Source organism: Tachyglossus aculeatus, chromosome 14 (genome assembly GCF_015852505.1).
Source record: "Tachyglossus aculeatus isolate mTacAcu1 chromosome 14, mTacAcu1.pri, whole genome shotgun sequence".
Taxonomy (NCBI): domain Eukaryota; kingdom Metazoa; phylum Chordata; class Mammalia; order Monotremata; family Tachyglossidae; genus Tachyglossus; species Tachyglossus aculeatus.
The window spans coordinates 4,680,021-4,695,608 of record NC_052079.1 but is presented as its reverse complement, the minus strand read 5'-3'; the positions used below and the strand labels follow the sequence as shown (position 1 = coordinate 4,695,608).

At 39.2% G+C, this 15,588-nt stretch overlaps 1 protein-coding gene across 2 annotated transcripts in view; it reads right to left on the bottom strand.

Moving 5' to 3' along the window:
• The window catches only part of MAP4K5 (mitogen-activated protein kinase kinase kinase kinase 5), a 67,095-nt gene that overhangs the window by 42,099 nt on the left and 9,408 nt on the right, over positions 1-15,588 (bottom strand). For both annotated transcript variants that reach the window (XM_038756126.1, XM_038756127.1), the window contains exon 2: positions 10,949-11,006. In XM_038756126.1, the coding sequence (XP_038612054.1) occupies positions 10,949-11,006 (58 nt within the window). The remainder of the gene's footprint in view (positions 1-10,948; positions 11,007-15,588) is intronic.

Below are 15,588 nucleotides of genomic sequence, written 5' to 3'. Positions count from 1 at the left end.
CCCCAAGTCCACTCTTCTACCCCACCGCACAGACTACAGACCCAAGCAGCGCCTTCATAGCCTCCACCCCAGGGGTTCTGTGGCTCATCTTCCAGCTGGCTTCTACGCCCCTCCTCCAGCCAGGGCCCAGACCAATTTTGGGCGGCATCTGTGGTAGTTCCTAAAGTGGGGCTAGCTGCTTTTTCCTTCTTCCAAGTGAATCAAGGCACAGTTAAAAAAAAAACCTACTGAAAACTTAGGCCTTAGAGTTCCTTAAACAACCCACAATTCAAATGGCCAAACAGAATCTTTTACCCTATAACACTGTTCACTTGATTCAACTCACTTCAGTTCATTCCAAGTGTTTTTTAAGCATTCTTCATTTTTACCACATACACTATCAAGGACAGGTGAGCCTCTGAAATTTCAAAGGGGCCTTTCAAACATTTAACAAACTTTCTGACCGATCCTTCTTCCTTCCTTGGCACTAGAGATTTGCTGTGCACAACCCCAAAATCCGAATGGCAATGAAAATGGATATAACGCTACTGCTCGTTCCCTGAATGAGTCACTGGATTGCTACTGGATACTACGTGCTGACTGGTGTAGCAGGGAACTGGATGGGGCTCACTGGGTCATGTTTTTCCTCTGTTGATGAGACTGCTGTAGAGACAAGTAATAGGCTTTTGTCAGCTGACAGAGTCTCCTGAAGGGCAAAAGGCCCTAGCTGCTTCCCTGTGCATGAAACCCAGAGGTGTGGGAGATCTTTGCTATTTATAACCTCAGCATGATCCCTTTTCAACTCCTTTATCAGTTTGGGCCAGACTCTATTTTTCCTTTCCTCTGCAGTTTAGGGCAGGAGGGCTAGAGTGAAGCAGGTTATGAAAGGGCTACCCAGGCCACTAATCTGAGTAGTTTTCTCAAAGAGTCCTTTTTTTCATCCAGGGTTTCTTAAGGGTGGACAGATCTCTAATGTTACGATTACAGCTACCTATAGATAGTAACGAAATATTTCAGGATCTCCCCAACTCCTCCAAGTACATTTAGTTGGGGCTCAATCATCCAAATATTTAATGCATGGCCTGGGTTTTTTTCTTTTTTTTTTTTTGCAGGGTTGGGGTTTAAACATTGAGGTCAAAACATTTTTAAGTCTCATCTATCTAGATACATTTAAATGTAGGCTATGCAATGGCTGAGCTGGTCCTATGAGTCTCCAGAGTCAGTTGATGGTAGTTCAATTTTTTTTTTAATGTTATTTTCACTCCTGTGGCTCTCTCACTTGGCTGCTTTACAGATTAAGTTTTAATCAAGTTTCAAAACAAGTCACCATGTGACAGGATTAAAATCCAATAATAGCAAAAACAGAGAGAGAGACAGATTTGAAGGACACACTAGTTGAGGAAATGCAATTTGAAAACATTCTTGCCAAAGCTGGGAGGGAAGGAGGGTGGAGGGATTCTACACTTCCTGGACTAGGGTGGCCATTCACCCATGCTTATATTGGCCAATCCTTTTTTTCAGGTACTTTCTGGTATTGACATGGCACCTCCATGTATGGTATTTTTATTTAAAATTATTTTTTATTAAAATTTAATTATTTTTATTGGGAGGGCACGTGGCCTAATGGAAAGAGCATGGGTCCGTGAGTCAGACAACCTGGGTTCTAATCCCGGCTCTGCCATTTGTCTGTAGTGTGACCATGGGCAAGTCACAACTTCTCCGTCCCTTAGTTTCCTCTTCTATAAAATGGGGAAAAAATACCTGTTCTCCCTTCTACTTTTGAGTGTGAGCCCCACGTGGGACAGAGACTGGGTCCAACCTGATTTTTTTTATATCTACCCCAGAACTTAGTACAGTGCATGGCACAGAATAAGAGCTTAACAAATTCCACAGTTATTATTTTAAATGCTCAGCCTCCCTTTCTTGACTCCTACAAAACGAATCTGAATATTAAAATAAATTGCTGCTTTTAGATAGTGTACCATTTCTAAAAGTGAAACCTATATCTATTATATTTTTGTAGACAATACAGATTAAATCAAAGCCTCTTCCCAGTGATCTAAATTAAATCATTCTAAGCTAGAGAAAATTCAGCTTTATGAGTTTCTGTAAATTCTTTAACCAGGAGCATGACTCACTGTAGTCTTGATGTTGTTATAAAACGTATGTCTGTGGTCTCAAAAAAAAAAAAAACAAAAAAAAAAACCACACCCCGCTAAACTTACATAGTTTCAAACAAATGCAAATATAATGGAAGTTCTTGCTCACGGTCAAAATAGGTTGCTGAACCTGCTTGATTTGCTTCTACAATCTTGATTTCTCTACCAGTAAGCTTAACAGAGAATAAACCATTCAGAAGCTGTCACACTGCCTGACACCTCAAGAACTAGCAAGTTCAAGTCCTAGTTGGTCCAGGACTTTGTTGGGGAATCACCCAAAAATCAAACATCACATATGGTGCATCCAACCACTGAAAAGACCACTGTCTTGGTCCAAGCCAGTTCCAACATGGTTGGATACAGAAGGCAAGATCCTAGAGGCCTTTTTCAGAAAGAAGTAAAAGGTAAATTCTAGTCACTTGTGCACCATAAATGACTAAAAATGGGAGATCACTACTCTGAAGGTACAGCTAAACCCAGCTAATCACTGTCTACCGAAAAACTTCCTCTTGCCCTCTCATATGAATAAGGTATCAGTCATCATAGTAATGATGTACTTTTTTCAAAACTAATTCCAGTAGAATGTAAAAACTGCCACTGCTGAGTCAGACTAATGATTCCAATATCCTGCTTGGAGACAAGCGGCTTGGAGTCCTGGTGGGATGGCTGCCTCTTGACATCTGCCATTTGGTCATGGGTTCAAATCCCAGCTCCGCCGCTTGTCAGCTGTGTGACTTTGGGCAAGTCATTTCACTTCTCTGGGCCTCAGTTACCTCATCTGGAAAATGGGGATGAAGACTGTGAGCCCATGTGGGGCTCACAGTGGGACAACCTGCTCACCTTGTAGCCCCGCTAGTGCTTAGAACAGTGTTTCGCACATAGTAAACACTTAACAAATACCGTCATTATTATTGTTATCTGCATTGATACGCCACCAAACATCCCAAACTTACCCTCTAGGCATTCTGAAAACCCTTGTTGGACCTATATCTAGAATTTAGTTTTAATATTGCATAGCTGATCTGCTCATTGACTTTACTAAAAAATAAAACCTATCAAAAAGGTGATCCTAAAAAAAAAAGTTTAGAAACCTGATCTTTAACCAACACATGGAAAGCTTGGTGATTCAAAGTATAACCAAAAGACCTTTAATTTTTCCTCCTGGGTCCTAGTTTACAATTCTTTAAAGCTGTTTTAGAAGCAAACTGATATAAGGCAAAGACTAACTCTAGATAATTTCTTTAATTTCTAGTTCAGCTCTATGCATTTGTGAGCATATCTGTAATTTATTTATATTAATGTCTAACTCCCTCTAGACTGTAAGCTCATTGTGGGCAGGAAATGTGTCTATCAACTCTGTTGTATTCATTCACTTAATCGTATTGAGCGCTTACTGTGTTCAGAGCACTGTACTAAGCGCTTGGAAAGTACAATTCAGCAATAAAGAGAGGCAATCCCTGCCCACACTGGGTTTACAGCCTAGAAGGGGGAGACAGTCATACTAAACTCCCGAGAATTTAGTACACTGCTCTGCACACGGTAAGCACACAATACGATTGATTGATTGATTGGTTAGAATGAAGGGAGAGAATATCTGGATTCCTGCAATAATAAAACCTCATTTCCTTTATCCTGAAGTACTTTTTCCTCAAATTCCCAAGAAAGACCTCATCAAAAAATGGATTTCCCCATAAGTTTCATGCCAATCCTCCTGGATTGGAGATATTTTTCTAACAGGTTGTTGGGTGGAGAAGAGGAGTGGGCACACTAGGTGAATAATTTAAAAGAGACTGGGGGAGCAGCCTAACAGTGGAAGTCAAGGAAGAGAACAAATTGTGAGAATATACTTGGACTATCCCAGGGAAAAGAAGAGGATGAGTGGGTAATAATCACTCACTATGGTGAGAAGAAGAGTGGGCAGTATCTCCTCTTCTCCCATTTGGAAATGATTATGTCTGCACCCTCTTCTAACATGGGAGAAGGCTTCTTGGCTTGGACAGAGTTCCTTAATTTCTTAGGATGAAAACTGTTTGGCTTGCTTTGTACAGGGCAGGAAGAGAGGAACTTATTATGGCAGGATTATATTCTCATGTAAAAAGAAAAAAAATGAATTTTAAGTACAAGTACTATTTTGTGTTAAATTTCCCTCCCTTTTCCAACTCTTTGTAGCATACTGGGTAGGGACTGTCTCTATATGTTGCCAACTTGTACTTCCCAAGCGCTTAGTACAGTGCTCTGCACACAGTAAGCGCTCAATAAATACGATTGATTGATTGATATTCCCCTTGTCCAAAAGGAATACATGAGGGATTTAACTGACTTTGAAGAGGACAGTTGTTATCTGTTTTCCATCTCCAGACCAAGACAGAATGGGTAGAAACAGAAGCAATGCTGCTATTAAGTAAAAGGAATAGGTTATAATGGTTGATTTGGATATATTTTCCTGGAAAGCTTTAAAAAAAATACATGAACTACAATTGATAACTTCACAGTATTTTCGTTGTAGTTATCCTGGAAAAGGAATTAGAAGGTCCCTTCCACCACTACAACTCTATCACAGTCAGGAATGAAGCAACACAATGAGTAATAACTCATGGGTGCTATGAAAACGGAAACCCAGGTAAAGGTATATGAAATCTCAAAATTTATAAGACATGTAGACTAATGATGGGACAAGCTGTTCTTCTGTATTATTGAGCTGTAATGAGTGTTAGGTAGAATATCACTGTGGTCTCGCGGCTGTTTTGATTCAGGGAAACTTGGACATAACATTTTGAGTTACTTGGCCACCAGCACCTTTCAAAGTCTTTCTGCTTTTTATTGTAAACTATCATTCCTGGGTCTTGGTAGAATGACTTCCTGAAGTGACCGACATAGATATTACCGTACAATAATGACCCCAGGTGAATGTAATTAATTTGACGTGTACTTCAATAAAATCCTTCTGAATGATTTTCTGCCAAAGAATCTGCTTGATTATTGTTTATGAAAACAGAATCATTGGAAATAAAAGCACTGCCAATGCTAACCAAAAAGCCCCAGATTATCTTTGGTAGTATGTGGCAACTGTAGGTGGTTTTTAATGACTCAGTACCCCACTTAGGAAAATAGAGGCTAGCACCATTAAAGCTGGTAATAGCTATGGGAAATGTCACAATAAGATGAAGCTATTAAGGTGTGGTACATTTAAAAAAATGATTTCACTTAAAATAGGTTCACACCAAATTATCTAAAGAGGATAAAAGTTTAAAATATTTTCTTTAGTCAACCAGTTCACAATTTAGATCTATCAAAAATAAACGTAACTGAAAATATGCCTCAGTCCACAAGTAATTTAATGCTACGTGACAATGAATGCAGAAGCCTAAAAATGAAGCAGCAAATATAAAAGTTGCAGCATTCTTTATTTCACTCCAATAGGGCAATGGCAATAATCATACTCTATCAGCCCTAAACAGGCTAAACTTCTAACTGTAGCTAGCTCTCAATTCTCCACTTCTGTGACTTCTCCCACTCTGTTCCCCCATCTTGGTCCTCCCTCAATCCGACAAACCTCGGCCCTTCCCAGATTTCAAAGCCTTCCGGAAAGTCCACCTCCTCCAACAAATCTTCCTTAATTCATTGCCAACCCAAGTTGTGTAAAGTTGTGTAGATGTACTTTTTCAGCTGTTACTTATTTTGATCACTCTGTTCTAGGGCTGTTTCCCTCAGAGTGTAGGTTTCTATGGGCAGGGAATATAACAGTTGCTTGTTTTGCACTTCCCAAGGCCTTAGTACAGTGTACTGCACCCAGGGCGTTCTAAAAAAAAAAAAACAGCAAAGTATTATTACTATTCTCCTATAGAGGGTAATATTTGGTATTGATACATTGCAAAGAACTTCCTTCTCAAATACATATTTCACAAGACAACACTGTCTACATTAAGTCTCAACCACTTTTGGAGCACTTACGAGATTATGGACTGAATCATTCTGACAGTCTTGAAATACTACTTCTACATTTGAGCCAGGCTGATTAAACAATTACTCATTTCTCTTGCAAGTATTTTCTTCAACAGGGAGTGCTTGACTGATCCTCTGTCATTTAGTTACACCAAGTTCACTGTAAATATAACAGGCCCTTGAAACAATGAGCTGATCTTCACATTTTGTAACTAACATGACCACACTACCATATACAAAGCTAAAAGAGCCTATTGTCTGCCTTTTCCATCATAGTTTCCAATGTGACCTGCACTCTGGTTATTGTTCTAAGCTACTATGCAGAAGTTGTGTTTTTGAGTGAAATGTCGACTTACATGACTTACTGTAAAGGCTCATTATGAGTGGAAACAAATAAATATTGAATACAGTTCACAGGACTGTCACTATCTTTCAATATGCAAGTATTGCTCTTTAATGTTTTTGGAATTTTACACTGAAGCTTTTCCCTACTGATTCACTCAACCTACCTGATGTTTGAGGGGGAAAACAGAAAACAAGAAAGCATTTTCATAGATGGGAATACAAATGTCTTGCTCGGCTGGCCACTCAGGACTGGAATTATTGTACCTAAATAGTTACACAGTGTCATTTACTATGATCTGAATTTTTAACATCTACTCAACACCTGTTTCCAAAATCCTATGAAATCTGATTTGCCTTCTAGTCATCCAAATAGAGCCAAATGATTTTCATCCCCAGAATCCCAACAACCTTAAGGCTACCACTGAACAGATCCACCTAAAAGTAATTTTTGCACACATTACCAAGTTGAAAATGCTTCAGAAATAATAACCAACCAGTATATACAACTGCAGTTTTGTGAACTGATTTAAGGATTCTCAGCTCAGAAATTTATGCAAAAATAGATATGTAGATAAAAGCTCATCATTAGTAGTTCTCCATTAGAGAATGTGTATGAACAGGTTCCCTTGGATGTGAAGATGATGCTACTGATGGTGGAGTCTTTCCTGCCTGAGGGTAGATAGTAATGCAAGTCTAGCCCACTTAACTCCGCATAAATATCAGACCAAAAATAAACTTTAAACACAGTAGTCTGAAATTACAGGAAGCTGCCTAATGGAAAAAAAATCACTTACAATGAAATAACAGAAGGAAAGGTTTTGGAGATGCAGGAGCATCCCAAAAACTGTCCGATGGACTCAGGAGACCTAGTTGAGCTTCTGGATATTCCTGAGTTGCAAGCAGGACCATTCCTAGGACCATAAGGTGGGAGATTATTGCTTCTGGCCTGCCCAGAGGAAGGAGGTTTTCAAGGAATGAAACTTCTTACTGGGAGGTGCCTTAGTTCTTCAACCAACTGTTTCTGTTCACTGCAGTTCAGCAATCAATGTAGCCCAACTTCTCCACTGCCCTGACCAACTGCCTCCTCCCTCACTGGATTGAGTCTGTGAAACCTTGTTTTGAGGGGTCCCACACTAAACTGTCAGTCCTGGATCAAGCAACCCACAGATCTCCTGAAGCTGGAACGAGGCTAATGTCCCAATAGGGCTATGTTGGGCTGGGGGGAAGGGGGGACTGTTTATAGGGATTATCTTTAGTGAGACAAAAACTCAACATCATAATCTCCCCATTTGCAATTGTGGTGTAATACCTATTTTGTAGAGTTTACCCACAAATTATGTTTATTCGTTTAAAATTTATAGTACTGTTGTGGTTTCATTTCATCTTAAATCATCTTCTATTTTACCACTCTGTGCTCTCAAAAACAAAAAAAGGGAATCATATTGGCAAGTAATTACCTTTTCATGTCGAAACACAAACCCAGTCAAAAGCTCATCTGCTAAACCCATATGAGGAAGTGCTGTTGAACTGTTTGGCTTTTGTACAACTCCCATGAAGCTGTTGAATACAGTCTTAAATTCTTTTCTGAAATGGAGCTGGCTCCAAAATTATTTGAAATATCTGAACCAAATGTTGGGAAAATTCATTAAAATACCAAGGCGAACGAAATAGCCCAAGTTCTTTCCAAAAGATGTGAAAAAAAATCATCTTCTCAACTTTAGTGCTGCTGTTAAACCAATGGCAAAAACATGAAAAACCCTTTGGAATTTTAAAAATGTATCTTCTTACAAAAGCAATTTATTCACCATGAGGTTAGTGTCACTTGTGGATAAGCACTTAGTACAGTGATCTGCACACAGTAAGCACTCAATAAACAGCACTGATTGATCTGTGGACCCAAAGGGAAGAAAAAACAACCCATACGCAAATGGGAAAAAGGATTCCAATTTACTAGGCTTGTGAGCCCCATCTGGGACAGGGACTGTGCCCAACCTAATTATCTTGTCTCCGCCCCAGGGCTTAGTACACTGTTTGGCACATAGCAAGCACTTAAATAACACAATTACTATTATTAGGTCAAAAGTATGGAAAATCGGATATTAGCTGCAATAAAAGGAAGGGCACCAACGTTTCATATCTTCACAGAAAAAAGTTGATTTTTCTCACCTACTTCCTTTAAGGGTCAAAAATTCCACCACTTGCATTGTACGCATTCCTTTGTTTTAGAACGTTATGTACGATTCCATTAACATTCTTCAGAGAATAGACAAACTAGCTTCAAAATATCGTTGAAGAAAGCCACCCTCGTTAACATGGCCCATTGGCTCATGGCTTTCAAGAAATCAGGTCAGACTTTTAAAAGCCCAGATAAGTATGAATTTTAATTTGAAAAGACATTCCTAGCACAACTGGGCTCCAGGCTACTGGTGTTTACAGAAATTAAGCAGATGCCTATTGCTACTTGGGAGAGAAGTGTCTGTGAGAAGTTGGTGGGACAGTAAAAGCGGACAATGCTTTTCCTATCTGGGGGAGAAGAGCTTGACCCCCTTCTGAGAAGATGGTCAAATGCCACCCCTGGCCAGGTCCAGCAGGACTGGGTCTGCCCAAACTCTAAAAGAGGACTCATTCTTCCAGGAGGGCTTGGAGGAGCAGACGACGCAGTCACATTCAATCCTGCTTGCTGTTTACACCTATAGGAACATGGACTGCAAAGTGGATAGGCAGCATATGCGGTTATATATTCCTACATTAGCTGTACTTTTTAATAATTAATAGTTGTCCTTTAGTTTGTGAATACTTTTATTCGGGGCTTATTAGGAAATAGAATAGGAAAAGAAACTGATGACTAGACCCTACCCTCAATTCTTGCAGATACGATGATAGTGAGTGGGGTTTCCATGCCAGCAGGAACATCCACTGGTTCAACACTAACACAAAGGAGAATTTTTTTTTCTTATAAAGGCTCAAAGATAAAAACACATCCCTCTCACACACTAAAATATCAGACCAGAGGCCCAGTTAAGTGAGCCAGAAGAAAAATCTTAGAAAACACGGATCTCTGGACAATTGGGAGGCAGTCAGAAGGCAGAATAGTCCTGCATGCGGCAATTAAAAATGGAAGACTTTCAAACTAAAGACTTCCAGAAGGTCATGTCTCAGAAGGAGATATAAAAATGGTGCCAGATAAATGCAACAGTGGAAAAGGGGAAAATATTTATCTGCACAAAAACAAGAAAAGGATTGCCAGCATCACACTGGTCTTTTCAGCCACATTTGCCCACTCTGATAAAGTATAAAGTCTTTTCTTTGACTTTGAATGACATTATTTATATAGACATTCATTCTACCAAGGACTAACATATACTCTGGGGCTTAAGTTGTCCTTAGATATTAGTCAGCCCAAAATTTTACAAGTTGTAAAATCCAACGTGTCTCATCCTAAAGGGAACATGTCTACCAACTCAGTTATATTGTACTCTCTCAAGTGCTTATCACAGTGCTCGGTCCACAGCACATAAATATACTCTGTAAATATGCTTGATTGATCCTAAAAGGATTGGTTTGGGTGGAGGGGGGAAAAGGGTGAAGGGCACACAATGGCCTAAGAGCTCAATCAATGAGATAAGGCAAAACTTTTAGGAGGAGTTTAAAACTCAACCCACCCAGAAACAGTCCATACATGGTGGTTCAACTGGGGAAGGAATAGGTGAGATCAGCTGGGGAAAAAAAATGCTTGGGGTGCTTTCAAGCACTGAAATGGGGGCAAGGAAAGAAGATGACTTGAAAACAACTGAAATATTACAATATTATCAAAACAAGTAAAATTCATGAACGTTGTGGAAGACTAGAAAGCCTTATAAAGCTTGTCAGCATCACCTTAACCTTGCTCTGACTTTTATCAGTAGGTCACTAGCCCTTCCTGGTGCTAGTCCTGCTGTTGGTGCAGGGGCAAGTCCAGGCTCAACAAATAACAGGGGAATACCTGCTGGGGCCATACCAGAGTGGGAAAGGTTTCTGACTGAAGCTGCAGCTAGGGCATTCCATGAAGTGGAAAGATACAGAAGGGATTCTGAAAAACAGCTGGCAAACACTGGAGGCAAAAACCACAATGTGTCCAAGGTAACTGTCTGTTGGATGATGGTGCTGTGGTACAGTACTGGACCTATATTCCAGTCACTTTGGCTCTAAACGGGTCCTGTATGTAAGGAAAAAAAACAAAAACCCGTTCATGCAGTTCACAATGTGCTGCATCCTTGCCCACCTATACACTCACTGCATAAGTCAATATCACCGGAATCAATTTATCAATTCCTTTTATGTACAACTGACACTTTTTACATTGCTAAAAACCTGATCTGTTTAGGACAAGGGGGAAAAATAGTGGAAAGTGTTTTTCATAGAATATTCTGTAGCTCTTTATTAACCTAATCTTTCCAACACAAAAAAAGGTTTTCTGGTTTATTTCAAAAGATTAAAGCAATTAAAAAAGAGGAGGAAGATGTTTCAAAGGGTATAAAACTTACCCGGCTCTAGCTTGATAATTTTTACTGCAGCCAACTCTCCTGAATGTACATTTCTGGCCTAAAAATGCAAGAAAAGGTTATAAAAAGTAATATGAGTATTTCACCATTAGTAATTATTTCTTTGAATATGAAGGTCAATTATATTATGTTGTCTCAACATACATTATAAAAGCATAGGTTACCTGATACTACTTTTTACATTTTTGTAGCTTTATCAGTCTCACTTTCACCATTTCAGCCATATTTTGTCTATTTTATGGGCGCATTTCATTCATACCAATTTTAAACTGTATTTTGTTAGAACAGTGATCAAAGAGCTATACACTGAGATAAATTCAATAATTTTATTGTTCCTTAAAATACTGCATCCCTCTTCAATTCCTGCCCATAAATTTTTGAGGAGATGACAACCAACTGTCCAGAAACCTGAGGGAAATGGTTATATTTCACACATTTTCTGTAAAATCCTAGTAGTCAAATTTTAGTATAGTATTAATTCATCTCCCAATCAATTCATTACCTACATTGTAACATGCTAATATCACCTGACTTGTCACCCCGGGTGGCTTGATGGAAAGAACTCAGGCCTGGGAGCCAGAGGATCTAGGTTCTAAATTCCAGCTCTGCCACTTACCTGCTGTGTGACTTTGGGCAGATCACAACTTCTCAATGCCTCAGTTTCCTCCTCTGATAAATGGAGACTCAGTATCTGTTTTCTCCCTTCTCCTTAGAATATGAGCCTCATTTGGGATCAGATTATCTCGTATCTACCCCAGTGCTTAGTACGGTGCTTGGCACATAGTAAAGCAATGAACAAATACCCTAGTTATTATTGTTATTAGGCCACACTGCTTGTCTTTTAGGATGCAGACTCTGGACAAGAATACTCTTTCAATCATTTTAGAAACAACGGGAAATACTCTTCAGACAATATATTTCTGTCTGGAAAAGTAGTGATGCTATGTGGGAAGAAACAGTTATGCACCTTCAGTTACAGGGTTTTCCTTAAAGTGAACACTGGGCATATAAAAGAATTTACTCTTATAACCACTTTGTTGGAACTTAGCCTTGAAGTGGCTTTTGTGGCACTGATTTTGAATGGGACTACAGGTAAATGTTATTTCCCTGATTACTTTCAGCCCTCTCAATAATATTCACAACCCTAATGGGAGAGAACATTATGCGAGGGACACTGAACAACCAACTGGAAAGCAAAATGAAACAAAAATTCTCAAACCTTTATTCTTGAGGGAACTTTCTGACCCTTCCGTTGATGGGAAAGATGCAAAACAATGATTAAGCACCAAAAAGCAGATAAAAGAGTGGAGGAGGGATTTTTTTTTTCAAAGTCACCTTGCCATCACACAATTTAATCAATGGTATTTACTGAGCTCTTAATATTGGCAGAGGCACTGTACCGAGCGCTTGGGAAAGCACAATAAAGTAGACCCAATCCCTGCTCTCAAGGAATTTACAATTTAGCAGGGGAGACAGACATTAAAATAAATTACAGGTGGGTTAAGATATTAGGAGTGTAAGGATATGTACAAAACAGCTGTGGGGTGGGGGGGGGGGGGTGTAAAATCCTAAGTGTTAAGTGGATACTGAGCTGTGTTTCACAAAATTGTGAGGGATTTTGGATAGAAATGGGTTGACCAGAGGGCAAGTAAGAATTTCCAGAAAAGTAAATACAAAAACAAAAATCTATTTTTCAATTCCAAGTAGCACCAGTTAACTTGGGCAGAATCACCACTACGCTTTAGTGTAACGGTGAATCCTAGTTACATAAGAAAATCTAGCAGTACAAGTAAAATGGCAAGAGGGTAAACTGTACCCTAGTGATAGGAAAAGACATCTAACTTCATTCTGTTTTGCAGACAAATTCTTTTATCCAAAAATGAAGAACCATTCAGCAATTGTTTGCAGTCAGTAATTTTCCAGCTGCATGTTGCAAATATAAAGCAGTACCAGGCTCTTTTATAATGACCTCAAAGGCTTTCAGAATAAAAAAAAAATTCTCCAGAGAGTTCATATAATCAACTTAGTGAAAAGATCCCTCTCTCTGTCTCTCAAATAAAAACTACTTCTTACAAAAGAGCAGTATGTTAATACATTTTTATAAATCCTATATTTCTGTCTTTGAAAAGCTGAAAAAGAGTAAGTTTAACAAAAACTGTATAGAACATTGCAAAAGAAAATAAAAGCAAATAAAGCAGATTCTTAGGAAGCCACTTGCGACCTTCCCTAATTAAAAGCTTCTAGGAAAAATACCTTTAAGACCCAGCTTTCTAGGAAAATGTTTCTTCACAGTGCAAAACTGTACTCCCACTAATTCAGGAAGTAAGCTTCCTAAGTGAAAAAGATGAAGTACAGAGTAAACTATGAGTTGTTTGTCCCTTGTACTCAGGTATAATGTCACAGAATAATAATCATCATCAATAGTATTTATTGAGCGCTTACTGTGTGCAGGGCACTGTACTAAGCACTTACCAGATGACACGTGCTGGGACGGATGTAAAATGATTATATTGGACACAGACTCTGTCCCACACAGGGCTCACAATTTAAGAGGGAGGGATGCCTAGCAATCAATCGTAGTTATTGAGGTAATACAATAGAAATACTTAGTATTTTATCCTCATTTTGTAGATAAATTAAATGAGGCACAGAGATGTTGTGACTTATCCAAGGCCACACAGCAGGGCAGTGGAGGAACTGGGATTAGAACCTGAGTCACCGTCTACCAGTCCCATGCTTTTTCTGCTAGGCCATGCTCCTTCTCAAATTTCTAATCCAAATTATAGAAAATGTCCATTTCTTATGCTGATGCTTCCTTGAGTCCTTTATTTCACAGCAGCTGAATTTTAGTCACAGGAAGAGTTTCAGATTTAATTTATTTTGTTTCACATGAGGTTAAATCTTTTAATTAAAAATATAATCACGAAGCATCATTTTCTCTGGCTTTCCAATGTCCCAAGGAAGATAGTCATACTGTATTCTCAGAGTATTAGGAAACCATTTTAATTTAAAACTTAATCACTTTTAGATCCTTCGTAACTTCCATCAAAGCTGTTGAAATATAACTTTAAAAAAGTGGCTTTGATTAACTTGGGAAGTTTCCAACCCAAGAAAAGAAGCTGCTAAATCAACCTCAGTTTCGATGTAAATCTCAACTGACAAAGGTGACAGAAAAACAATTTCTCACGGCACAACCAAAGACAGTTTGGCTTTGAAAGATTTTATGTTCTCCTAATCCATTTAAAGAAAGCATGGAACACAGAAATGAAATACTTTCTGTATACATTCTTTTACTAAAAAAAGACTGAAAAAAACAGAAAGTCTTTGCATTCTGCCATCAGCTCACACTTCTGAAGACTACCCGGAATTCCCAAAACAAAGATCCGGACTAGCGATTCTCTCATTTTTCTGTTACCACAGTTTAAACCAGATAGCTCGGAAGGCAAGAATGTCTTTGACTTCTTAAACTCCAAGTGATGGGACAGTGCTTTACATGGTGCAGGTCCCCCACCATCATCATCATCATCAATCGTATTTATTGAGCGCTTACTGTGTGCAGAGCACTGTACTAAGCGCTTGGGAAGTACAAGTTGGCAACATATAGAGACGGTCCCTACCCCCAATGATAGCAATCACAGACATAATCAATCAATGGCATTTATTGAGCATCTACTGTGTGCAGAGCACTGTACTAAGTGCTTGGGAGAGTTGGTAGACATGTCCCCTGCCCAAAATATCAAAAGCAAAGATCACTTGTATGATTGGGTTTAGAAGCCTGAGCCACCCTTAGCTATGGCCACCATCAAAGAATCCTGGAATGGCCATGAATACAAGAGACACAAAGTGCAAACATGCCCTATGGCTTGAGGATTAGAGACTACTCATTCACATAAACATCACTGAATTTTTGAATCCTATTCTTTGGCCCTGAGTCTACAGAACTAACTGCAGGAGAAGAGAAGGTAGAGAAGGATTTCTAGACCCTAAGGAACAGCAAATTCTTACTCTTATTTACAGGACAAATCAGGTTATTTCCTTAAATCTCTTCTCTGTATGCCAACTGGACACCAACATTGTAGAGGAAGCAGAGAAGTTTCTATCAAGGCAGCTAACAACTTCAAGTCTATGAGTTTAAATTATTGTCCTTCATGAGAGCTCACCTCCTCCCGGAGGCCTTCCTAGACTGAGCCCCTTCCTTCCTCTCCCCCTCGCCCCCCTCTCCATCCCCTCCATCTTACCTCCTTCCCTTCCCCACAGCACCTGTATATATGTATATATGTTTGTACATATTTATTACTCTATTTTACTTGTACATATCTATTCTATTTATTTTATTTTGTTAGTATGTTTGGTTTGTTCTCTGTCTCCCCCCTTTTAGACTGTGAGCCCACTGTTGGGTAGGGACTGTCTCTATATGTTGCCAACTTGTACTTCCCAAGCGCTTAGTACAGTGCTCTGCACACAGTAAGAGCTCAATAAATACGATTGATTGATTGATTGATATTACCTCTGACGAGCCACTGATCCTGCAAAGTGCTCCATGTGTCTAACCAAGTCCACTTCTCAGGTCAGTTTGCTTTTTTTTATAGTATTTGTTAAGCACTTACTGTGTGCCAGTCTCT